The 27,538-nt window shown below is 42.1% G+C and overlaps 1 protein-coding gene across 1 annotated transcript; it reads left to right on the forward strand.

The window, feature by feature from the left end:
* The first annotated feature begins 6,675 nt into the window (after window positions 1–6,675).
* Window positions 6,676–26,152, forward strand: LOC139458979 (calcium channel flower homolog). The gene is made up of 5 exons (XM_071240418.1): window positions 6,676–6,859; window positions 9,246–9,318; window positions 13,295–13,420; window positions 22,134–22,241; window positions 24,024–26,152. The coding sequence occupies exons 1-5, from the start codon at window positions 6,739–6,741 to the stop codon at window positions 24,124–24,126; spliced, it is 531 nt and encodes a 176-aa protein (XP_071096519.1). The 5' UTR covers window positions 6,676–6,738; the 3' UTR covers window positions 24,127–26,152.
* The last annotated feature ends 1,386 nt before the right edge of the window (window positions 26,153–27,538 follow it).

A 27,538-nucleotide genomic window follows, 5' to 3' on the forward strand; every position in this document is an offset into this window, starting at 1 on the left:
TTAACCATGACATATGTTTATCTACATGTGTAGACTCGTAAAAATGAAACAGAAGAAAATATTATCATAGTTGCGATGATAAATGTGATTTGGCACGGTCACAGTATGTGGATAAGCGGAACCTATGGAACGGGGGTAAACGGAAGTTGTAAGTATCGGAGGGACACATGTTTTTGCCGAAATTTATGTAAACATTATTGAATGAAATTTTAAATAAAATTTATAAAATAGATGACAAACATAAGGTCAGATTTACAGAGAACACATTTTTATTACCAGATGTAACAACAGGATTAACCTGCGTAATTCAATTCAGATTTGTTATGCTATTTCCGATGGCGGATCATGACAGCCTGAAATGAGACTGAAGAAAAGTCTGCGTATTATACACGAGAGATATTTTTTTCAGGATTTAATTGCCCATAATTAGGGGTGCGTATTATACACGAATAAATATGGTATGTACGAAATGTAAAGCTTTGGGCGTGTTTGTTGTTGCTAATAAACTGTATTCAACCAGAAAATATTACAAGTGTTCACAATTCTTCAGTTCAACTTCACTGTTGATAGATAATACAAGTTAACTAGATAAAAGATGTAAATGAGTTAGTGGTATTAAATTATAATCTGACATGAAATGTATTTTAATATCCATCCATGATTAAAAATTATGTCTCACAGTTGAGACTGATGTTATTTATTCATCCTGTATTAGTGTCACTGTAAATTGTTTCATGAGCTGTGCAGTAATTAAAGATTGTGAAAAAATTAAAACCAAAAAAAATTGTTTTTCATTCATATATCCTTTATTTCTCTGTAGTACAATCAGCTGAGAACATTAATTAGCACTTGTTAACTTAAACTAAAGACATATAATATTTAAAAGATACTTAACTTTAAGTGTAACATTAACAGTGAACACTTTAAATTTCATTAATCATACAATAAAACATTTGACTCCCAAAAAATATTTTTGACTCCCAAAAATATATAGGCTGAGTCAAGGTGACTCTCAGATATTGGAGTCTTGGGGGAACCCTGAAAAACTCTATCCTCTCCCTGCGCTCACCTTCATCAAGATACACTGCTCTTCTTATTGATTTGTATAAATTATGGCAATATCAGGATGACATGTATCATTACTCTAAGAACATTACAGTTCTGTAATGATCGTCAGAACGGAGACACTTAATCTCGAAATATATCAATCCGGTCTTCCAGTAGTTCCAGCAGTAGTCTTCACAAAGGCAGGGCTGGTGCACATCCGGCAATTCGTTACAGACTGACTATGTGTTTCTTGTATCTGTTTTGCTTGCAATCCGATCACTTGTACTGCATATTATTGGAAGTTACCGACATAAATGTGCTGTGAATATTGCACGATATATACAGATAAACTATATATTTTACCATGGAAACTTAATATTTGGAATAACATCATCTCACATCAAGGTTCGGACAGATGTTTCAGTATCATATCTGACCCGTGAAAATCCGGGTTAGAATAGGTCTTCAGCAACCCCTGCTTGTCGTAAGAAGCGACTATGATTGTCGTAAGAGGAGATAAACAGGATGGGTTGGTCAGGCTCGCTGACTTGGTTGATGCATGTCATCGTATCCCAATTGCGTGGATCGATGCTCATGATGTTAATCACTGGACTGCTTGTCCAGACTTGATTATTTACAGACCGCCGTCATATAGCTGTAATATTGCTGAGTGCTGAGAACTTATCATAACTAATAATGCTAAACACTGGTGACGGTCTGGCCATATAAGTATTCGTCAGTTCCAATATGTCGACTTTCTCCATTGTATTATGATAAATACACAGAAACAATTCGCAACCATATTTTCGGCTGGGAAGAGACGTCACGATATAAATTTATTTATTAGTACCATCCAAGCATATCTGTTACACATAAGTTTGAAATGATTGGAAGGTTATTTTAGCAGCAAAAGTGACTCAAAATGAAACTTGGTAGCGATTTGGTAAAGGGTCATTATCGTAATAGATAGATAGTTGGTGTCATTTTATTCTGGATAATCGAGGATACTGCCATTTAAATGTAGTCATACTGTTCTTAAACGCATATTACAGAAGATGACTAAATCAGGTGAGCTTAAAACGAGTAATGAGCCAAACTGATAGTTCCAACAAGACCTACGGGCATGTTTAGAGGAGGATCGTAATTGGGTAGGTAAATGTTAGATACGCCAATACAGAGTTCGTCAATGCAAACAGTCTGCCAGCTTTCATGAAGGTTGTGTTCACCAAGGATGTTTGAACGGTCCCATATCGTAGAGTCACATTAACGTTCATTTCACGTTTTGGTTATACATTAACGCCCCTTTGTGATTTCTCATGTTCCCGCAAAACGGCATTGAAGAATGCTGGGGATATTTCCACATCAGCTCGTTCCCTACTCTTCACGGAAACCGAAATATATTGCAATTGAAAATATGCCTATTTTCGACCGGTACAATTGAAAGACCTTGAGACTGGATGTATCTAAACGGTGGCTTTGGCAGTGGAACACTTGATACTGATTGAATTGCTTCGCTAGCTGCTTTGCTGTCATACACAGAACTCCATTTTCATCATGTGATACTTGTTGGATACATTCGACACACATAGCTACTGTTCACTTTCGTCAGGATAGGTTCGTAAATTATCAATGTCATGGGCGAAAATGCGACAAACCAATGACATGCGCGTGAGGATTAAGTTACTTCATTGATAGGCATTTAGAAGTTGGAGTACTAGGTAAGGATAAGATATATGAAAGAACATCTTCTTTATAACAATTAGGAGCAACGTTTCGGTGTAGGTTCCAACACCGTAATCAAGCAAGTGATGTACAGAGTATAGACAGGACGAGCAAGACGAGCTCACAACATCTGTTCTACCAAGCAAATTCTTACCACTGAACTAAACCATGAAAACATGTTTTCACACTGTGCAACCACTACCCCCAACAACTAGTGCAACAGACAATGCAGAGCTCATCAAGAAAACTCAGAAATCCTCCCGTCAACAATCTGCACCCTTTGTGATCAGCCTCCCCTATTTTGGACATGCTAGCTACAAAATCCAGAGACCATTAATGCCACAGGCAAACCACCATCCAGCCGAAAACGATCGGGAGCGGTGTCTCCGAGCAGCCTTGTTTTAGTCCCTTAATGCCGAGCGCCGGACAAGGTAACAACAAGTACCATCTTTTAACGTCTTTTGGTATGACGCGGCCCGGGATCGAACCACGGACCTTCCGCTCTCCGGGTGGAAGCTCTACCACCAGACCACGGAGGTGGTCTTGTACCTGAAAAGGTAATGTAACGGGGACGAGTTTAGAAAAATGTTTACTATACATATATTTACACACTTAAAATGTGCATGTTACCTAAATCCTAAGTTGGAGACAAGATGTCGCTGGTATAAGGGCTACGTATGAATACAACATCCTTAGCTGATGAGGGGCGGTCGGGTAGCCTAGTGGTTAAAGCGTTCGCTCGTCACGCCGAAGATCTGGGTTCGATTCCCAACATGGGTACAATGTGTGAAGCCCATTTCTGGTGTTTCCCGCCGTGATATTGCGGGAATATTGCTTAAAGCGGTTTAACATCAAACTCACTCACTCACTTAATGTCGTTAGAGCATTAAAGAACGTAGACCACCCTCAATGTTAAATCATCTTATCATCTTTACCTTTCTTAGACCTAAGATCACTGTTCAAGTGACTTAAATTTCCTAGTTATCGGTACAGTTTATATACTCTACATCTGGTAGTATGGGAGCGGTCGGGTAGCCTAGTGACTAAAGCGTTCGCTCGTCACGCCGAAGACCCGCGTTCGATTCCCGACATGGGTACAATGTGTGAAGCCCATTTCTGGTGTCCCCCGCCGTGATGTTGCAGGAATATTGATAAAAGCGGTGTAAAACCACTCACTCACTCTGATAGTAAGGGACTCGTGAAGATCCAAGTTAGAATTATTGGTCTTCAGCAACCCATGGTTGCCGTAAGATTTGTTCCTTTTTTGTTGTTTAACGCCGAACTCAGCAATATTCCAGCCATATGACGGCGGTCTGTAAATAAACAAGTCTGGACCAGACAATCCAGTGATTGATATCATGAGCATCGATCTATGCAATCGGGATAAGATGATATGCATCAACCAAGTGAACGAGCCTGACTACACGGTCCCGTTCATCGCCACTTACGACAAGCATAGTCGCCTTTTACAGCAAGCATGGGTAGCTTAGAAGACCTATTCTAACGGGTAACTTCGGTGAAGTTATTGATTTGTATAAATATGCGCCATTCTGCTGTCATTCAACGCACATTAAAAACTCGTACAACGGATGTGAGCCCCGATGGTTTAACCACTAACCATGATATCAGGTATTAAAACAATTCTGGCGAATATCTGCGTGAAATATACAACGCTTCAAACCTTATTTAGGGGGCACGGGTGGCCCAGTCGTCTAAGGCGCCGCGATTCGCTGTGCAGAGTTGCGTCCCTTGGGCACGCCAGAAACCTATGATTGTGGGTTGGAATCCCGGTTCGCCCAGATTATGTTTCTAGGTTTGTCAGCACCATACCCGTGCTCGTGGGTTTCACCGAAGTGTTAAACGTCTCAGACCTGCATCACTTCGGGCTTTCCACCCACATTAAGCTGACACGCCGCGATATAACTGTAATACTGTTAAAAGCGGCGTTAAACCAAACTCACTCACTCACTCACTCAAACCTTATTTGCCATTTGCGGCTATAAATACTATGGTCTAAAAAGACTAAGCCAACTTAATTTTAAAGGTCGTTTTTACCAGTGGGTAGATTAGTGGTTAAAGCGTTGGTTCGGCACGCCGAAGGCCCGGGTTTTCGAGGTCTAACATAGGCAAAATGTGTTAATGGTGTACCCCGCCGTTTTATGAATGGAATAATGCTAAACGTAGCGAAAACTCAACTCAATCACCAAGCGAAGCACATGCAGGTAGCTGGTAGAAGAGTTGGACCGCATCTGTTAATAAGTGGATAGAGAGTTTTCCCGGAGAGCGGAAGGTCAGTGGTTCGATGCCCAGACATTAAAACATGATACTTGTTGTTACCCTGACTGGCGCTCGGCATTGAGGGGATAAAACAAGGACTGGTCGGCTCGGAGTCAGCATAATGTGTTCGAGTGTGGTATCCATGTTAAATTGCGGCATGGTATCTCAGTGGGTTAGCACTATAAAAATCTAGTTTCGACTCTGGTCGAACTAGGCTGGAATTTCCAGGCTCGATCGTAGCGCCACCAGTTGCTATTACGAGTTAGGTCCCTTCTATGTCCCTCCGTGAAGATCCCGGGTAGAATAGGTCTTCAGCAACCCATGCTTACCCTAAAAGGCGACTATGCTTGTCGTAAGAGGCGACTAACGGGATCGGGTGGTTTGTTGGTTTGTTGTTTAACGCCGCACTCAGCAATATTCCAGCTATATGACGGCGGTCTGTAAATAATCGAGTCTGGACCAGACAATCCAGTGATTGACATCATGAGCATCAATCCACGCAAATTGGGATCGATGACATGCATCAACCATGTCAGCGAGCCTCACCACACAATCCCGTTAGTCGCCTTTTACGACAAGCATAGTCGCCTTTTACAGCAAGCATGGGATGCTGAAAACCTATTCTACCCCGGAATCTTCACGGGTCCAGGCTCGCTGGCTTGATTGATGCATGTCATCGATCCCACTTGCGTGGATCGATGCTCATGATGTCAATCACTGGATTGTATGGTCCAGAATTGATAATTTACAGACCGCCGTCATATAGCTGGACCATTGAAAACAGATTCTAATCTAGTGTGGAGAAGACAATCCAGTGACTGACATCATGAGCATCGACATAAGCAAATTAGGATACGATGGCATATGCATCAACCAAGTCAGCGAGCCTGATCACCCGATCCCGATCGTGGAGACCGCCTCCGTTGTCTAGTGGTAGAGCGTCCGCTCGGGGAGCGGAAGGTCCGGGGTTCGATCCCCGACCGCTTCATACCAAAAGACGTGAAAAGATGGTACTTGTTGTTACCCTGTCTGGCGCTCGGCATTAAGGGGCTGAAACAAGGACTGGTCGGCTCGGAGTCAGTATACTGTGTCTGAGTGGGGTATTCATGTTAAACTGCGGCATGGTATCTCACGCAGTGATCGAGCTAGCACTATAAATCGGCGTCAGTCCGGACTAGTACAAGCAGCCACACAAACACACACACGTACATGCACGTCGCTATATAAGTGCAATAATCTTGGACATGACGTTAAACCCAGTTTCACCTCACCTCACCTCACCGTTCGTGGATACTGAAGTAAAGAAAACTTTAGGCAAGGTTAATCGAACTTTACTTATAAATTGTTTGTAACTATGAAACTAGGCCTAAATACTTTTCAAAATTGGACAAAATGTCGTTAGGGTGAGGTTTGACATGCGTCACACTCTGGGATGGAGCGTCAGAAAATGAAAAGCTCTTCACCGCGATAGCCCGTTAGCCGAGCAAACGCGATGTTTCCTTGAGTGAAACGACAGTGCCACGCGCTGGGAACGAGCTTGAGCAAGTGCGTTCGATGGGAGACAACTCTTGATGGCTAATCAACATTGTGCGCACGCGCATTGCAATCGGAAGTGTTCTTATTAAAATAACAACATCGTCCACGTTGATCTGTGACAGACGATCATGAGATGACAGCTCATATTTGAGAAGAATGGGACAGACTGGAAGCGCGAACCCCGCTCCCGTTCCTGGGGGACCAGGAGAGGCAAACGATGGACCGTCGTGGTGGTGTAAACTCGTCGCCAAAGGGGCAGGAGTAGCGGCCGGCTTGTGTAAGAATCAAAATGAGCTGGACGGTCCAGTGGACCAGGGTCCGGATCATGAAATCGAGGGACATTGGCGTTAGGCCTAATTTTCAGACGTTATGATGAAAATAGCCTGTGACTCAAACCTTTGAAATTGTTTGTAGGTTTGCCCTTGCTTGTTTATATTGAGATACAACGCACTATTCGATTTGAAGGGATTGCAAGTTTTGAGATAGAAAGAAAGGACAAAAAATAGTGTTGTTTTCATACTAAAGCCTAGTAGTAGGGCTGGGACGAGTCCAAATTTACTACCCGGGTACCCAACGCCCTATTACCCGACCCTACCCGGGGACCCACTGTAGGTCTCAGGAGATGTCTCAAAATGTCTGATTGGGGAATTTTAAGCATATCCCTGGCAAAACGTATTTAGATACATGTGTCAAACAATCTGGTCATTCAAACACTGAAGTTGAATTAAGTTATACCTTTATTCAACCATATGAAAAATCAGAAGGAACGCACACATTAGTGACTTGTAGTGTAACCATAGAGTTCTAGATAATTTTTGTCATTAAACAATATATCATGTGACTAATCACGGGTCCGGGTAGTCCTGTTGGTACCCGGGTCCTACTCAGTACCTACCCGACCCGGATACCCGAGTTACCCGTCCAAGCCCTACCTAGTACATGTTTTTTTTTGTGGTAAACGATCAGTCTGGCAGATGCGAGACCTCCCAACAAATGCCAAAGATTCTTCGCATTTTGGTAACAGGTTTGAAATGGACATGTTCTAATTAGATTTTTTTAAATTTTTTTTTATTAATTATGTTTATTTTTTGGTGTCTTTATTTATCCCAGTCACTACTCCCTGATGAGACACTGATCACTGTCGCTATCCACACACCTAATCATTGCTCATTGGTTGTTCACACAAGGGATCTCTTTATCAGGTCATTTTGTGACCCAGTAATTTTGTATCATTTGTGTCATTTCATAACCTCCTATTGTTGTAGCCCTTTGGTTGTTTCATAACATTGTGTTTAGCATATCTAAGAATAACCAAAATTTGTGGATGAAATAATTCTGAATTAAATTATTTCAGTTGAAAATTACATCACTAATCTCTCTGCCTCTGACGCTGTATGTTCTGCACTCAAAGACTCAAGACACCATTATTACTGTTAACAAACTGGACAAGATGGAAGAATGATTTTGGATGATAAACAGAATCTCACCCTTGTGTCTTTCGATATCATGTCAACACTTGTCGATAAAGGTTTAAGACTCCTCTCCTTGGTAAGCCTCAGAGTTTAAAACGGTTATCAGCTCTTGTTGTTTTGCGTGATATCAAAAGTCACAAGACTGAATTTCTGTAGGAAAACTGTAATTTTTTTAATTTATCCTATCTCACACTATGCATTTCTTCTTTCTTCTTCGTTTCTATTCGGAAACATGCTTGAATAAAGTTTCCAACTTCTAAAAAAACAATTCACCCAAACACATCCCAGTATCGCTACGGTCACCACCCAAACAAATCTCTCTCACCATCATCTCGCCGTACATTTATCCCACCGTTGGAAGGTGGTGAGCAGATACCCTAGCCTGCAATAGACTACAACCATGAGACGTACACAAGGAAGCTGGTTCTATTCCCTACATGTATAATGTGTGAAGCACATTTCTGGTGTCCCCCGCCGTGATATTGCTGGAATATTGCTAAAAAGTAAAAGAGGCGTAAAACCATACTCGCTCACCCAAGTTCATGTGACATTTTGAGACATCTCCTGAGACCTTCAGACATTTTATTCTCTGCCTAAATATTGTTCATCAGGTATATTCGAAGTCTGCAATTACGGAAAAAGTTGCAGAAAATGTATCTTCCCTCAGAATTGCTGAAAAATCATGGACGTTGAGTTTGGTTATCAATCAGTACTCTAATTTTCATTATTTTCAAGCCTTTTTGCACTTGAAAGATTCCCAAAACATTGAACAACAGAATGTTCTTGTGGTATTATTACTACATAACCTGTGTTTACGTCTAACCATCAATAAATAGCAGCATGATCAGTGGCATTGTGCATATTTGTTTGCATAATTGTATGTCTTATCCAATATGAAGTGTTTATTATTTTGTTTCGGATTTGTATTCTAGATTTCGAAATAAGGAATTTTTTACGTGAAAATGGGTGTTTTTACTGCTGAATTTTGCAATTTTTGCTGCAGAATTCGTCTGTGACGGATATAATATTGTCAATCTGATGCCTTCAAGCACTAACATGTTTTGCAACATGCTCAGTGATTGGGCTGTTTGGTTAATGTCTCAATGATTGACCAATGAAATTATATGTGACATTGTCTCGTTACCTACCTAACATCTGCCTATGTGTCTGAAGTGCTTTTCTTTGTTTCAGCGGCACTTATCATTGGAGTAATGAATTGCTTTACATTTACGCCAATATGTTTGGCAGCAGCTGTTATATTGATGTAAGTACATGTACCTCATGTAAACCATAGATATATATCTGTATATATCATGAGTATGTCAATCATGTCATGGATTTCTTTTACAGCTGAACATTTTGTCATCAAATGTAAGGAAGAACTTTGTCAAACCAGAATTGTTAATTCTTAAAAACATGTCACATATATATGTGATAATTCTATATCAGCCTCCAGCAAATATCTTAACCGAAAATTAAAACTCAAGTATATTGCATAACACAGTCTCACATTTGAACACGTTGAATAATGAATTATTTCTGGAAAGACCAAATGCTGAACACATGCTAAACATGCAAGAAATCTTTCTCAAATAAAATCACTGTGGAGTGATCATGGTGATACAATATACTGCTTATTCATTCGAAGCAGGCTTCAACTGGAGATATCGCTTAGGTGAGTCGAGCGAGTCACAGGAAAATCTGAAACTTCTAATACTCTCATGTCATTTACGCCTTGCAAGTTAACATGAATTTGTCTGGTTAAGTTTGTACATAAACTGCAAAATTTGTAATATTACCCATAATGGTAGAAAGATTGTGTATAATAACTTGCCAGTGTTTGCACATGTGCATCTTAGCAATTTTCAATGCTGATTGGTCAGTTGAAGCGTTTGTTTGTTGTTTAACGCCGCACTCAGCAATATTCCAGCTATATGACGAAGGTCTGTAAATAATCGAGTCTGTACCAGACAATCCAGTGACTGACATTATTAACATCGATCCACACATTTGGGAAACGATGACATGCATTACCAAGTCCTGTTATTCGCCTCTAATATCTCTTGAATATGAACAATTGTTCATGTATTAACCAACATTTATGGTATTCGCATTTCTTTTGGCGGTGAGTATTTTGGGGTGACTAGGTGGACGGTTAGGCAGACTTGGTTGATTCCTTGTCATTGTATGCTGACGGCATGGAACAGGTCCTCAGCAACCTATGCTGGTAGTAAGGGGTGACTAGGTGGACGGCTAGGTAGACTTGGTTGATTCCTTGTCATTGTACCCTGACGGCATGGAACGTTGTTCACAATAACAATCACTGGATTGTCTGGTCCAGTCAAATATTAACAGGCTTCAACCATTCACATGATATAGCTGGAATACTGCTAAGTGGGGCTTTAAGCAACAAGAACAAACAAATGAGATATCATGATTAGGCTAAAGAAAGTAATAGTCTTGGTTCTCAGGCACTGCCCACATAATCATAAAGTTCATTGCACGTTTCGTTTTTGTTTCTATTTTCATTTTTTGTGTGCATCATGTTTAAGTATTAGGATATTTATATTTTTTTGAAAATGCAAATAAAAGCAAAACGTGACAGTTTTTATGATGATGCGGGTGGTGCCTGAGGACCAAGACTATTATTTTTTAGCTTTATCTGAGGAACGGCTTCTTATGTCCTGTCTAACAGGGCTCATTTTAAAGAACTCGATTTAACTTGCACCAGGTGCAGTGTTGACATGAAAACCAAGTTGCACCAAACAAAACCAGGTTGCACCCTGGTCCCATAAATTTATTTAAAGTTAAAACATAGGCTGGTCAGCTGCCCCTGTCGCATATATGAATGACGCATTGCTGTAAAACAGAATAGTAACGTGTACATCTTGAAGTACCCACAGTTTGATCACGTCAACCTAAGACAGCATGACAAAAACACATTACACAGGGACTAGTACTGTAGTATTGTAAGTACACTTAGAGGTGCTGAGTGTGTTCAAAGATCATTTTTGTGCTGACACAAAGTTTTGACATGTACTTGGTTCATCTAGACATCAATATAAAGTTGCAATTTTGCAATGATAGGTTTGCAACAGTGCATGTTTTATGGAGCTAAACTGTCTGATATTAATGCAGGACATTTTGAAAAAATACCGCTTGTAATATGTTATATTTCCGTGTTTCTTGTGAACACCGAAATATGGAGAATATTTATTTCTGCTCCTAGACAATAATCAGGATAAATACAAGTTAATAATTGATCGCAGTCACTAGATTGATTTTCTGCACATTATTAATATTATCACACACTTTTTCCCCTAAAATAAGTCTTTGTAACCATGGTAACTTGAAAGCCCATTCACATGCTAGTGAAACGTGTAACCCCTAATCAATGATATTACACACTTCACCACATTTAATGACAATTAGGCTGCCTTAATGCATAATTATATTATGTTTATTGCCTGAGAACCAATTGACGCCATTTTGTTATGTTAATCGCTATATCCATTGCTGTATTGTACTCTATTTGATTAAAATACTTTTTAGAAATGTAGCGCTGATCATGCTGAAATGTATGATGGAGAATAAGGTTGGATCATTTAGTGGACAACAGGGGCAGTCGAGTAGCCTAGAGGTTAAAGCGTTTGCTCGTCATGCCGAAGACCCGGGTTCGATTCCCGACATGGGTACAATGTGTGAAGCCCATTTCTGGTGTCCCCTGCAGTGATATTGCTGGAATATTGCTAAAAGCGGCGTAAAACCATGCTCACTCACTAGTGGACAACAGTCTGTTTCATTAAAGTTTAAGTGGTATGGCGTTCATGACCCTGAAATGTGGTACATGTATTTAAAATCATAATGATTATTCTCGGTGGGTTATCAGACTGAGTCATTCGACCATGTCATCTTATTGTGGATAGATTTATTAATGAGATCAACAAATGAGTTAAACTAGGTACAATAAGTATTCTAATCTTTTTTGAAACTCTGAAACGTGCAACGTAGATCGTGTTAGGTAGGCAGAGCATGTATACTGTTTTGTTGGTCATCTACCACCTACGATTCGACCTTCGTTAAACCGCTGATCATCTAAAACGCTCATCAGTTATTTGGACCCCGATGGTAGCGTTGTCGGGAGGGATCACTGTATCACGATTCAATAAATAAGCAAATGAGGTCATCTATCTGGAACTACTTTTTGGCTCCATTTCTAAATGCAATGTCTGCTTGTTCAGTAAACGTTTGACTGATGTTCCCAATGATTAATTAAGGTTTTACAATGGGTAGGTGATTCTGTAGACATGGTTGAAAAATATGGCAGCAAATCTTATGGTCTTGTTTAATACATGGTACAGTTCACTTAAGCATTGTATTCATACATGTTTTTTAATTTATTGTTTATTAATAAATAAGTCAACAAGAATAACTTCACTGATTATTTAATCATTAACATAAACAAAATGTTGATGGTACGAAATCCGTTGACATCGATCTCAGCAACAATGGGACAGAAGCTCCTCCATTCTATTATCAGCCAATCAGGTTTCAGTTATCTGTTAGTAGGCGTTGAAAGATTAAACTAAAAAAATGAATTTATTTATTTGATATTTTTTTAAAATGGACATTACATGTATATGATAAACATGGAAAAGAGATTATTACTCTTGATGTAGTTACCATATGTTATCTTTTTAAGAAGATATATTACTCCCTCCAATGGTTTGCATAATACATATTTTACCTTATCCTGACTCCTACGAATTCATGTTCGATCTCACAGACAAATGTACTTTAGATGCCCTATCCGGGACACCCAAGGTTAATTTTGACAGAATGGCTCAGAATACGGAGTACACAAAAAAATCCCAACTAGCCCATTGGCACGAAAATCAGAGAGTGAAAATTAGAGAGTGAAAATGAACCAGATTGGTATCGTGGTTCCGTCGCACCTGCACGGGACAAGGGTGTGTTCGGATGAGGTGTTTTTTGTGTTCTAAGGGGAACAATGCACAGGAAGTTTCCACTACCTTTCGGAAATGAGAAGAGATAAGAGACGAGAATGAGTCAGGATAGGATATACGATTAAATGATATTTTTACCCAACGAAATACATGTTGTATTCCTAATACATATGTACTGGTATGATACGAAAACACACTGGGCTCATAATCTCTGGGTACACACACGTGAAGCCCCTCATCATGTTCATGCAGTTCGTGTTTTGCATGTTTCAGGATGATAGGGTGCATGCTGATAGCCCTGGAGGCACCGTGCTGCTGCCCTTTCCTGGACTTCATTCAGCCGCTGGGACGCTGGTCCGATGCTAGGCCACATCTTCAGAAAGCTATACTATATGGCGTGTAAGACACCCTTAAACATAATCGTTATCATAATTATCGAACACCCGTGTTGCCTTTGTAAAATATATAAAAATTAAGTTCACTGGTTTATATTTACAGATGTCAGGGAGTTATTGAGGTTTTGAGGCAACAATCTGTGACATATGTTGATGAAGGTTTTTTTTTGCCTTCATAATTTCCCATATTATGTGATGGTAATATTTTTCTAGTCATCATATTTTGGTTTTGCACTGGTTATTGAACATGTGTGAGATTCACAATGATAGCTGGTTTTAAATGAAGTTGATCATGTTGATGCTTACAATACTTAGCATTATTGCTTTGAATCCAATGCTAAAATATCTTCTGAATTTAAGGAAATAAGACTTTCACCCAGAGCTCCAGATAAGCTTTTTGTGTTGTGGGTATTTTACCCATGCATTTAAAATCATTGGGTATCAGTAATTCTATCTGGGTATTCAAATTTCTGTTGCCCACTAGTTTTTACACATGTGGGTATTTAAGTTAAATATTTAAAAACACTATTCATCTAGTCCCTGCAAACTGGTGTCGTGTGGGTTTGAGAGCTTTATAGGACTCAAAAATACCACGATACTTCCACAGGAAAGTGATGGCAAATGATCATGATGTAACTGTCATCGTGGAGTTTAGCAAGGTTGACGGAATGCCCCTTTATAATTTCAAAATAAGTTGCTGATTTGCTAAATGAATAAATCGAATACTTCACAATATTTTGATGATACGCACAAGTTTTATTTTGGTAGAATATCTGAAATGTTCGTTGCGTATTTGATATGCTTGGATTTGATTTTACTGCGTATTTCTGCATTTCTAATGCATATTTTACGCAGATACGCAGCTTATCTGGAGCTCTGCTTTCAGCTATTCCCAATTAGCCCAGCAAGGATTTGTTGAATAATCCAAGATGAATCCCTTGCTGTGACCCTTGCCTTGATCCTGTTCATTGTTATCATCTGAACCAACAACTCTCACTTCAGTGCCTGGTCGTTGGTTGTCCCTTGCTGTGACCCTTGCCTTGATCCTGTTCATTGTTATCATCTGAACCAACAACTCTCACTTCAGTGCCTGTCGTTGGTTGTCCCTTGCTGTGACCCTTGCCTTGATCCTGTTCATTGTTATCATCTGAACCAACAACTCTCACTTCAGTGCCTGGTCGTTGGTTGTCCCTTGCTGTGACCCTTGCCTTGATCCTGTTCATTGTTATCATCTGAACCAACAACTCTCACTTCAGTGCCTGGTTGTTGGTTGTCCCTTGCTGTGACCCTTGCCTTGATCCTGTTCATTGTTATCATCTGAACCAACAACTCTCACTTCAGTGCCTGTCGTTGGTTGTCCCTTGCTGTGACCCTTGCCTTGATCCTGTTCATTGTTATCATCTGAACCAACAACTCTCACTTCAGTGCCTGGTCGTTGGTTGTCCCTTGCTGTGACCCTTGCCTTGATCCTGTTCATTGTTATCATCTGAACCAACAACTCTCACTTCAGTGCCTGGTTGTTGGTTGTCCCTTGCTGTGACCCTTGCCTTGATCCTGTTCATTGTTATCATCTGAACCAACAACTCTCACTTCAGTGCCTGGCCGATGGTTGTCCCTTGCTGTGACCCTTGCCTTGATCCTGTTCATTGTTATCATCTGAACCAACAACTCTCACTTCAGTGCCTGGTCGATGGTTGTCCCTTGCTGTGACCCTTGCCTTGATCCTGTTCATTGTTATCATCTGAACCAACAACTCTCACTTCAGTGCCTGGCCGTTGGTTGTCCCTTGCTGTGACCCTTGCCTTGATCCTGTTCATTGTTATCATCTGAACCAACAACTCTCACTTCAGTCAGTGCCTGGTCGATGGTTGTCCCTTGCTGTGTCCCTTGCCTTGATCCTGTTCATTGTTATCATCTGAACCAACAACTCTCACTTCAGTGCCTGGTCGATGGTTGTCCCTTGCTGTGACCCTTGCCTTTATCCTGTTCATTGTTATCATCTGAATGAACACCTCTCACTTCAGTGCCTGGTCGTTGGTTGTCCCTTGCTGTGACCCTTGCCTTGATCCTGTTCATTGTTATCATCTGAACCAACAACTCTCACTTCAGTGCCTGGCCGTTGGTTGTCCCTTGCTGTGTCCCTTGCCTTGATCCTGTTCATTGTTATCATCTGAACCAACAACTCTCACTTCAGTGCCTGGTCGATGGTTGTCCCTTGCTGTGACCCTTGCCTTTATCCTGTTCATTGTTATCATCTGAATGAACACCTCTCACTTCAGTGCCTGGTCGTTGGTTGTCCCTTGCTGTGACCCTTGCCTTGATCCTGTTCATTGTTATCATCTGAACCAACAACTCTCACTTCAGTGCCTGGCCGTTGGTTGTCCCTTGCTGTGACCCTTGCCTTGATCCTGTTCATTGTTATCATCTGAACCAACAACTCTCACTTCAGTGCCTGGTCGATGGTTGTCCCTTGCTGTGACCCTTGCCTTGATCCTGTTCATTGTTATCATCTGAACCAACAACTCTCACTTCAGTGCCTGGCCGTTGGTTGTCCCTTGCTGTGACCCTTGCCTTGATCCTGTTCATTGTTATCATCTGAACCAACAACTCTCACTTCAGTCAGTGCCTGGTCGATGGTTGTCCCTTGCTGTGTCCCTTGCCTTGATCCTGTTCATTGTTATCATCTGAACCAACAACTCTCACTTCAGTGCCTGGTCGATGGTTGTCCCTTGCTGTGACCCTTGCCTTTATCCTGTTCATTGTTATCATCTGAATGAACACCTCTCACTTCAGTGCCTGGTCGTTGGTTGTCCCTTGCTGTGACCCTTGCCTTTATCCTGTTCATTGTTATCATCTGAATGAACACCTCTCACTTCAGTGCCTGATCGTTGGTTGTCCCTTGCTGTGACCCTTGCCTTGATCCTGTTCATTGTTATCATCTGAATGAACACCTCTCACTTCAGTGCCTGGTCGTTGGTTGTCCCTTGCTGTGACCCTTGCCTTGATCCTGTTCATTGTTATCATCTGAACCAACAACTCTCACTTCAGTGCCTGGCCGTTGGTTGTCCCTTGCTGTGACCCTTGCCTTGATCCTGTTCATTGTTATCATCTGAACCAACAACTCTCACTTCAGTGCCTGGCCGTTGGTTGTCCCTTGCTGTGACCCTTGCCTTGATCCTGTTCATTGTTATCATCTGAACCAACAACTCTCACTTCAGTCAGTGCCTGGTCGATGGTTGTCCCTTGCTGTGTCCCTTGCCTTGATCCTGTTCATTGTTATCATCTGAACCAACAACTCTCACTTCAGTGCCTGGTCGATGGTTGTCCCTTGCTGTGACCCTTGCCTTTATCCTGTTCATTGTTATCATCTGAACCAACAACTCTCACTTCAGTCAGTGCCTGGTCGTTGGTTGTCCCTTGCTGTGACCCTTGCCTTGATCCTGTTCATTGTTATCATTTGAATGAACAACTCTCACTTCAGTGCCTGGTCGTTGGTTGTCCCTTGCTGTGACCCTTGCCTTTATCCTGTTCATTGTTATCATCTGAACCAACAACTCTCACTTCAGTGCCTGGTCGTTGGTTGTCCCTTGCTGTGACCCTTGCCTTGATCCTGTTCATTGTTATCATCTGAACCAACAACTCTCACTTCAGTGCCTGGTCGTTGGTTGTCCCTTGCTGTGACCCTTGCCTTTATCCTGTTCATTGTTATCATCTGAACCAACAACTCTCACTTCAGTGCCTGGTCGATGGTTGTCCCTTGCTGTGACCCTTGCCTTGATCCTGTTCATTGTTATCATCTGAACCAACAACTCTCACTTCAGTGCCTGGTCGTTGGTTGTCCCTTGCTGTGACCCTTGCCTTTATCCTGTTCATTGTTATCATCTGAACCAACAACTCTCACTTCAGTGCCTGGTCGTTGGTTGTCCCTTGCTGTGACCCTTGCCTTGATCTTGTTCATTGTTATCATCTGAACCAACAACTCTCACTTCAGTCAGTGCCTGGTCGTTGGTTGTCCCTTGCTGTGACCCTTGCCTTGATCCTGTTCATTGTTATCATTTGAATGAACAACTCTCACTTCAGTGCCTGGTCGTTGGTTGTCCCTTGCTGTGACCCTTGCCTTTATCCTGTTCATTGTTATCATCTGAACCAACAACTCTCACTTCAGTCAGTGCCTGGTCGTTGGTTGTCCCTTGCTGTGACCCTTGCCTTGATCCTGTTCGTGGTTATCATTTGAATGAACAACTCTCACTTCAGTGCCTGGTCGTTGGTTGTCCCTTGCTGTGTCCCTTGCCTTTATCCTGTTCATTGTTATCATCTGAACCAACAACTCTCACTTCAGTCAGTGCCTGGTCGTTGGTTGTCCCTTGCTGTGACCCTTGCCTTGATCCTGTTCATTGTTATCATTTGAATGAACAACTCTCACTTCAGTGCCTGGTCGTTGGTTGTCCCTTGCTGTGACCCTTGCCTTTATCCTGTTCATTGTTATCATCTGAACCAACAACTCTCACTTCAGTGCCTGGTCGTTGGTTGTCCCTTGCTGTGACCCTTGCCTTGATCCTGTTCATTGTTATCATCTGAACCAACAACTCTCACTTCAGTGCCTGGTCGTTGGTTGTCCCTTGCTGTGACCCTTGCCTTGATCCTGTTCATTGTTATCATCTGAACCAACAACTCTCACTTCAGTGCCTGGTCGTTGGTTGTCCCTTGCTGTGACCCTTGCCTTGATCCTGTTCATTGTTATCATCTGAATCAACAACTCTCACTTCAGTCAGTGCCTGGTCGTTGGTTGTCCCTTGCTGTGACCCTTGCCTTTATCCTGTTCATTGTTATCATCTGAATGAACAACTCTCACTTCAGTGCCTGGTCGTTGGTTGTCCCTTGCTGTGACCCTTGCCTTGATCTTGTTCATTGTTATCATCTGAACCAACAACTCTCACTTCAGTCAGTGCCTGGTCGTTGGTTGTCCCTTGCTGTGACCCTTGCCTTGATCTTGTTCATTGTTATCATCTGAACCAACAACTCTCACTTCAGTGCCTCGTCGTTGGTTGTCCCTTGCTGTGACCCTTGCCTTGATCCTGTTCATTGTTATCATCTGAACCAACAACTCTCACTTCAGTGCCTGGTCGTTGGTTGTCCCTTGCTGTGACCCTTGCCTTGATCTTGTTCATTGTTATCATCTGAACCAACAACTCTCACTTCAGTCAGTGCCTGGTCGTTGGTTGTCCCTTGCTGTGACCCTTGCCTTGATCTTGTTCATTGTTATCATCTGAACCAACAACTCTCACTTCAGTGCCTGGTCGTTGGTTGTCCCTTGCTGTGACCCTTGCCTTTATCCTGTTCATTGTTATCATCTGAACCAACAACTCTCACTTCAGTGCCTGGTCGTTGGTTGTCCCTTGCTGTGACCCTTGCCTTGATCCTGTTCATTGTTATCATCTGAACCAACAACTCTCACTTCAGTGCCTGGTCGTTGGTTGTCCCTTGCTGTGACCCTTGCCTTGATCCTGTTCATTGTTATCATCTGAACCAACAACTCTCACTTCAGTCAGTGCCTGGTCGTTGGTTGTCCCTTGCTGTGACCCTTGCCTTGATCCTGTTCATTGTTATCATCTGAACCAACAACTCTCACTTCAGTGCCTGGTCGTTGGTTGTCCCTTGCTGTGACCCTTGCCTTGATCCTGTTCATTGTTATCATCTGAATCAACAACTCTCACTTCAGTGCCTGGTCGTTGGTTGTCCCTTGCTGTGACCCTTGCCTTGATCCTGTTCATTGTTATCATCTGAACCAACAACTCTCACTTCAGTGCCTGGTTGTTGGTTGTCCCTTGCTGTGACCCTTGCCTTTATCCTGTTCATTGTTATCATCTGAATGAACAACTCTCACTTCAGTGCCTGGTCGTTGGTTGTCCCTTGCTGTGACCCTTGCCTTGATCTTGTTCATTGTTATCATCTGAACCAACAACTCTCACTTCAGTCAGTGCCTGGTCGTTGGTTGTCCCTTGCTGTGACCCTTGCCTTGATCCTGTTCATTGTTATCATCTGAATCAACAACTCTCACTTCAGTGCCTGGTCGTTGGTTGTCCCTTGCTGTGACCCTTGCCTTGATCCTGTTCATTGTTATCATCTGAACCAACAACTCTCACTTCAGTCAGTGCCTGGTCGTTGGTTGTCCCTTGCTGTGACCCTTGCCTTTATCCTGTTCATTGTTATCATCTGAATCAACAACTCTCACTTCAGTGCCTGGTCGTTGGTTGTCCCTTGCTGTGACCCTTGCCTTGATCCTGTTCATTGTTATCATCTGAACCAACAACTCTCACTTCAGTCAGTGCCTGGTCGTTGGTTGTCCCTTGCTGTGACCCTTGCCTTGATCCTGTTCATTGTTATCATCTGAATGAACAACTCTCACTTCAGTGCCTGTCGTTGGTTGTCCCTTGCTGTGACCCTTGCCTTTATCCTGTTCATTGTTATCATCTGAATCAACAACTCTCACTTCAGTGCCTGGTCGTTGGTTGTCCCTTGCTGTGACCCTTGCCTTGATCCTGTTCATTGTTATCATCTGAACCAACAACTCTCACTTCAGTCTGTCAGTCAGTGCCTGGTCGTTGGTTGTCCCTTGCTGTGACCCTTGCCTTGATCCTGTTCATTGTTATCATCTGAACCAACACCTCTCACTTCAGTGCCTGGTCGTTGGTTGTCCCTTGCTGTGACCCTTGCCTTGATCCTGTTCATTGTTATCATCTGAATCAACAACTCTCACTTCAGTGCCTGGTCGTTGGTTGTCCCTTGCTGTGACCCTTGCCTTGATCCTGTTCATTGTTATCATCTGAACCAACAACTCTCACTTCAGTCAGTGCCTGGTCGATGGTTGTCCCTTGCTGTGACCCTTGCCTTGATCCTGTTCATTGTTATCATCTGAATGAACAACTCTCACTTCAGTCAGTGCCTGGTCGTTGGTTGTCTCTTGCTGTGACCCTTGCCTTGATCCTGTTCATTGTTATCATCTGAACCAACAACTCTCACTTCAGTCAGTGCCTGGTCGTTGGTTGTCCCTTGCTGTGACCCTTGCCTTGATCCTGTTCATTGTTATCATCTGAATGAACAACTCTCACTTCAGTCAGTGCCTGGTCGTTGGTTGTCCCTTGCTGTGACCCTTGCCTTGATCCTGTTCATTGTTATCATCTGAACCAACAACTGTCACTTCAGTCAGTGCCTGGTCGTTGGTTGTCCCTTGCTGTGACCCTTGCCTTGATCCTGTTCATTGTTATCATCTGAATCAACTACTCTCACCTCAGTCAGTGCCTGGTCGTTGGTTGTCCCTTGTTGTGACCCTTGCCTTTATCCTGTTCATTGTTATCATCTGAATCAACTACTCTCACCTCAGTCAGTGCCTGGTCGTTGGTTGTCCCTTGTTGTGACCCTTGCCTTTATCCTGTTCATTGTTATCATCTAAATGAACAACTCTCACTTCAGTCAGTGCCTGGTCGTTGGTTGTCTCTTGCTGTGACCCTTGCCTTGATCCTGTTCATTGTTATCATCTGAACCAACAACTCTCACTTCAGTCAGTGCCTGGTCGTTGGTTGTCCCTTGCTGTGACCCTTGCCTTGATCCTGTTCATTGTTATCATCTGAATGAACAACTCTCACTTCAGTCAGTGCCTGGTCGTTGGTTGTCCCTTGCTGTGACCCTTGCCTTGATCCTGTTCATTGTTATCATCTGAACCAACAACTGTCACTTCAGTCAGTGCCTGGTCGTTGGTTGTCCCTTGCTGTGACCCTTGCCTTGATCCTGTTCATTGTTATCATCTGAATCAACTACTCTCACCTCAGTCAGTGCCTGGTCGTTGGTTGTCCCTTGTTGTGACCCTTGCCTTTATCCTGTTCATTGTTATCATCTGAATCAACTACTCTCACCTCAGTCAGTGCCTGGTCGTTGGTTGTCCCTTGTTGTGACCCTTGCCTTTATCCTGTTCATTGTTATCATCTGAATGAACAACTCTCACTTCAGTCTGTCAGTCAGTGCCTGGTCGTTGGTTGTCCCTTGTTGTGACCCTTGCCTTGATCCTGTTCATTGTTATCATCTGAACCAACAACTCTCACTTCAGTGGCTGGTCGTTGGTTGTCCCTTGCTGTGACCCTTGCCTTTATCCTGTTCATTGTTATCATCTGAATCAACAACTCTCACTTCAGGGCCTGGTCGTTGGTTCAAGTTGCAGATTTAACCTGTATGTGTTTGTCAGTTGGTAATACTCGTGTGTTTTACCAACATGACACCCGTGAAGATCCAGGCCAGAAACTTATGATTGTGGGTTCAAATCCCAGTTCGCCCCAATTATGTTTCTAGGTTTGTCAGCACCATAACTGTGCTTGTGGGTTTCACCAAAGTGGTATCCGTCTGAGACCTGCATCACTTCAGGCTTTCCTCCCACATTAAGCTGACACGCCGTGATATAACTGGTATACTGTTAAAAGCGGTGTTAAACAAACAACAACAATGTAACTTACCAAACACAAATTTCCTAGACTCTGCCTTTGATCAAGTGGATCATATGAAAGACTGCATGCTTACTGATCAATATTTATGACTTGATTATTTACCATGTTTACAGGCAGCCACCATGGTGCTAGGATTTTGCTGAGTGCGGTGTTACACAACAAACAAACAAATTCGCTGACTCCTCAATGTAGAGTTGAGCCTGAATTAGAGTTCTCTTGTTTCAGATGTGCGGTAGTTCCGATTGCCCTATGTTTTACCCTGACACAGCTGTTGTCGTGTGCTCTCATTATGGCCACTGCTGTCTTCTATGGCCTGATGGCACTAGGCAAGAAGTAAGTATAGTCTCTGCCAATAACTTCTAATCTGATCATTTTCACAAGATGTTAGTAGCAGTAATGATAATAATAACAATAATCATGATAATAATAATAATTTTTTAAGCTTATCCATAGTGTTAGATAAGATAAGTATAATAAATATTCAATTTATTGTAAAATTTACCATAATATTATGTGGATTGCTATTGGCTGGGATTACCGAAAGGAGTTTTACTCAGCTAGGGCTTGGGACTTGTGGCTAAAGTCAGGAAATTTGCAAATTTTACTGAGGCTGCTGTCGGCACCTACTTTAGCCAGGAGGGAGCCCCTTGACATCATTGTCAGTAGATGCTACTGTTGATATATTATATACCGGTATATTAACTAGACTTGAAGACATTCTACTCGTCTATGGCTTGGGATCAGTGGCTAAAGTCAATACATAGAAAAGGGCACATTTTGACAGGAGGCAGTCTCCGCCAGAGAGCTGTTCAAGTGACCAGTGACCAGTGTGCCTCTTGTTCATAAACACACTGACCCATGAAGATTCCGGGTTAGAATAGGTCTTCAGCAACCCATGCTTGCCGTTAAAGGCGACTATGCTTGTCGTAAAAGGCGACTAAAGGGATCGGGTGGTCAGGCTTGCTGACTTGGTTGATGAATGTCATCGATTCCAATTGCGTGGGTCGATGCTCATGATGTCAATCACTGGATTGTCTGGTCCAGACTCGAATATTTACAGACCACCGTCATATAGCTGGAATATTGCTAAGTGCGACGTTAAACAACAAACCAACCAACCAACCATGTTCATAGATTCAGATTCATATAAATATTGCAGTGTTCATCATTACAGGGTGTTTGTGCCATTGTTAAAATCAATAAGACACTACCCAGTAATTTCAAACACTGCAGTATTTATCATGTTTATATCAATCTTTGTGCTATTGTATTTGAATAAATCCCTGTTGGGACCTAGGGTAGAATGTGCCCCAAGCACCCCATAGTTAGTTGAAAGAGGCGACTTAATTGAGAACCCATACGGATTCCTGGTTGAAAAAAATGAGGAATGGATGAAGTTGTCAGGCTCTGTGGCTTAGTTGATGGCATGTCATGGAACCTTGATGGTATGGATCGTTGCTCATTATATCAATCCCTGGATTTCCTGGTCCATGGTGCCGTGTACATCCGGGTTAGAGTTGGTGTTCAAACAACCCATGCTTGTCATTACTAGCGACAAACAGGATTGGGTGGTCGAACTTGATGACTTGTTTGATGCATGTCATTGTATCCCAATTACATGGATTGATGCTCATAATGCCTATCACTGGATTGTCTGGTCCAGACACGATTATTTACAGGCCACCATCATATAGCTGGAATATTGCCGTTAAAAAGAAATGCACACACTTAAATCAATAATTTTGTGGCGAGACACTGGCAGGGTTGACACATACAGGTTGTCTTGCCCGTAGGAAGATATGGTGCAGCTTCCTCATGCCTTAATAGTATGTTTGTTTGTTGTTTAACACCGCGCTCAGCAATATTCCAGCTGTATGACGGTGGTCTGTAAATAATCAAGATTGGACCAGACAATGCAGTGATTGACATCAAGAGCATTGATCAACGTAATAGGGAAACGATGACATACATCAACCAAGCATGGGTTGCTGAAGACCTATTCTACCCAGGATCTTCACAGGTCTCATGCCATAGTAAGGAGGCAACATGTATATGTATAGGTAGAGAACTACGTGGGATTAGGGGGTTAACATGATCATTATTCTATTATTACAGAGGTGACCGAAATGAGATGGCTGTGCGGGCAAGGACAACTGGCGACACCGAGATGAAAGCCACGTTGATTAACAATATGGACATAGAGGCTGACCAGAAGTGATAGACATGTGTAGACAGGACTCAGTAGTATCTCAGTCTGTGCCAAAACTCTACTAGCCCAAACTCATTTATTGGCGACATTTTAAATAGCTTACCACATGTTCCATGGCCTCATGGCTCCAGGCAGGAAGTAGAAGAGTCTCTGGCTACAACTTTTTGAGTCTTCTGGCCTGAACTTGTGTCTCTACATCATTTTCTGACAATGGTAATTTTAATATATGGGCTATTGTGAGCTGAACTAGACTCGGGCTTCTGACTAGTGGTTCAAGTTGCAGACTGGTATCTGTGGATAGTTGCAGATCATAGATGGGTAGTTGCAGATCACAGATGGATAGTTACAGATCACAGATGGATAGTTGCAGATCACAGATGGATAGTTACAGATCACAGACTGATAGTTGCAGATCATAGATGGGTAGTTGCAGATCAGAGATGGATAGTTACAGATCACAGACTGATAGTTGCAGATCACAGATGGATAGTTACAGATCACAGATGGATAGTTACAGATCACAGATGGATAGTTGCAGATGACAGACTGATAGTTACAGATCACGGATGGATAGTTGCAGATCACAGATGGATAGTTGCAGATCACGGATGGATAGTTGCAGATCACGGATGGATAGTTGCAGATCACAGATGGATAGTTGCAGATCACAGATGGATAGTTGCAGATCACAGATGGATAGTTGCAGATCACGGATAGATAGTTGCAGATCACAGATGGATAGTTGCAGATCACACATTGCTGTGAAACATTTGCACAGGAACCTGACAGTGTACAGACAGACAGTTGGTGTGAGATACCAGCAGATGGGTAGTTGCAGACAAATGGTTGGCTGGAACATTGCCATGTGGAGTCCCTCATATTCTCCATGTAACATTCCAACATGCGTGCAACAGGATCAAGAGTTTTCTCAAACTTGCAACTAATGTTATCAGTAGATTTCCCTACAGTGATTGGTGGCTATCCCTGTTTTCCTTACTCAGTGTTCACAATTGAGGGGTTCCTGGGGTCCTTGAAGTTGCTCCTATGGTACCTGAATCTAGTGACCCCTAATCTTAACCTTATAATGAGGGACCTGAATCTAGTGACCCCCTAATCTTAACCTTATAATGAGGGACCTGAATCTAGTGACCCCCTAATCTTAACCTTATAACGAGGGGCCTGAATCTAGGAACCCCCTAATCTTAATCTTTTAATGAGGGACCTGAATCTAGTGACCCCCTAATCTTAACCTTATAATGAGGGACCTGAATCTAGTGACCCCCTAATCTTAACCTTATAACGAGGGGCCTGAATCTAGGAACCCCCTAATCTTAATCTTTTAATGAGGGACCTGAATCTAGTGACCCCCTAATCTTAACCTTATACCGAGGGGCCTGAATCTAGGAACCCCCTAATCTTAATCTTTTAACGACCTGAACCTGAGGACCCCTAATCTTAATCTCATAAGCAGGTTCCTGAATCTAGGAACCCCCTAATCTTTACCTTTTAACATTTATGGCATGGACCCCTCAACTTAATTTTAAACACTGCTTACTTCATACATAACATGAACACAGGTGGAGAATTGTCTCCGGAATGGCATCTGATATACAGGATAGATATATGTACTTTCTGTGGTAAAGCTGTAATCTGTGGGATAATAACTAGTTAAGATTATCCAGTAATTGCAGTTTTTCTGACATGATGACCCATGTTACTTCTATAGGCTACTAGATATTTTAGCCATCATTGGAACAATCTTACTTAAAATCAGATGTTTGTTCTTGCTACCGCTACACAAAGATCTGAGGACATCCCATTACAGGTCACGTGAGAACAACCTTTTGCGAACTTTAACTGACCAATGAAATTACTAACAAGAAGTCGACATTATTCGATCAGAAAGCAGCTTTATAGCACCAGTTTCATACTGGTGACTTCCTTTCCAGAACAATATAATGTTAAACACATGTTAAATGAATCAAAGATATTTTCACAAAGTTTGTCATTCAAAATATGAAAGCTGAACAAAAGAAAACTCATAGGTGGCCAAGATTATATGGCAGTACTTGCCATGGGCTATGGATAGTCTCTTCTGTGTCAGAATTTCCCGCTTCAGTCATTTCGAGGTTGCATGATTAAAAGACACGTTCCGATTGTCATTTTCCCACAAGGGGTAAGTGATGCTGTTTGGTCTGATGAAAGGTGTCCTGACATGACCCGTAATGGGATGTCCTCAGACCTTTGTTTTGCGATAGCGAAAATGAAGATTTCATTTTAATCATGTTAATGAGATTGTCACTGAAACTGAATTGGTGTTATTCTCTGCATGATGCATTGCTATTACTGATGTAGCTTCTGTAACAGTGACTACAAATTGTTATCAGCTGGTTGTCATGGTCATAGAGCAATTCCATACTTTGTCTTTCACAGATAGTCAGACTGGCATCAAGACCTTGCTGCACGTGGCTATCATAGCAATAGTTACATCATGTCTTGTTAATTGTAGATTTTAATTATTATTTATATTTCCTGATCATGCATTGATTGTGAGTCTGGCTTTTGACAGGATTTCCTGATCATGCATTGATTGTGAGTCTGGTTTTTGACAGGATTTCCTGATCATGCCTTGATTGTGAGTCTGGCTTTTGACAGGATTTCCTGATCATGCATTGATTGTGAGTCTGGCTTTTGACAGGATTTCCTGATCATGCATTGATTGTGAGTCTGGCTTCTGACAGGATTTCCTGATCATGCATTGATTGTGAGTCTGGCTTTTGACAGGATTTCCTGATCATGCATTGATTGTGAGTCTGGCTTTTGACAGGATTTCCTGTCCATGCATTGATTGTGAGTCTGGCTTTTGACAGGATTTCCTGATCATGCCTTGATTGTGAGTCTGGCTTTTGACAGGATTTCCTGATCATGCATTGATTGTGAGTCTGGCTTTTGACAGGATTTCCTGATCATGCATTGATTGTGAGTCTGGCTTTTGACAGGATTTCCTGATCATGCATTGATTGTGAGTCTGGCTTTTGACAGGATTTCCTGATCATGCATTGACTGTGAGTCTGGCTTTTGACATGATTTCCTGATCATGCATTGACTGTGAGTCTGGCTTTTGACAGGATTTCCTGATCATGCCTTGATTGTGAGTCTGGCTTTTGACAGGATTTCCTGATCATGCATTGATTGTGAGTCTGGCTTTTGACAGGATTTCCTGATCATGCATTGATTGTGAGTCTGGCTTCTGACAGGATTTCCTGATCATGCATTGACTGTGAGTCTGGCTTTTGACAGGATTTCCTGATCATGCCTTGATTGTGAGTCTGGCTTTTGACATGATTTCCTGATCATGCATTGATTATGAGTCTGGCTGTTGACAGGATTTTCCTGCTGTATCATGTTTTCACTTCAGTAT

The sequence above is a fragment of the Haliotis cracherodii genome, unplaced genomic scaffold (assembly GCF_022045235.1).
Source record: "Haliotis cracherodii isolate W230 unplaced genomic scaffold, xgHalCrac1.p SCAF_13, whole genome shotgun sequence".
Taxonomy (NCBI): Eukaryota; Metazoa; Mollusca; class Gastropoda; order Lepetellida; family Haliotidae; genus Haliotis; species Haliotis cracherodii.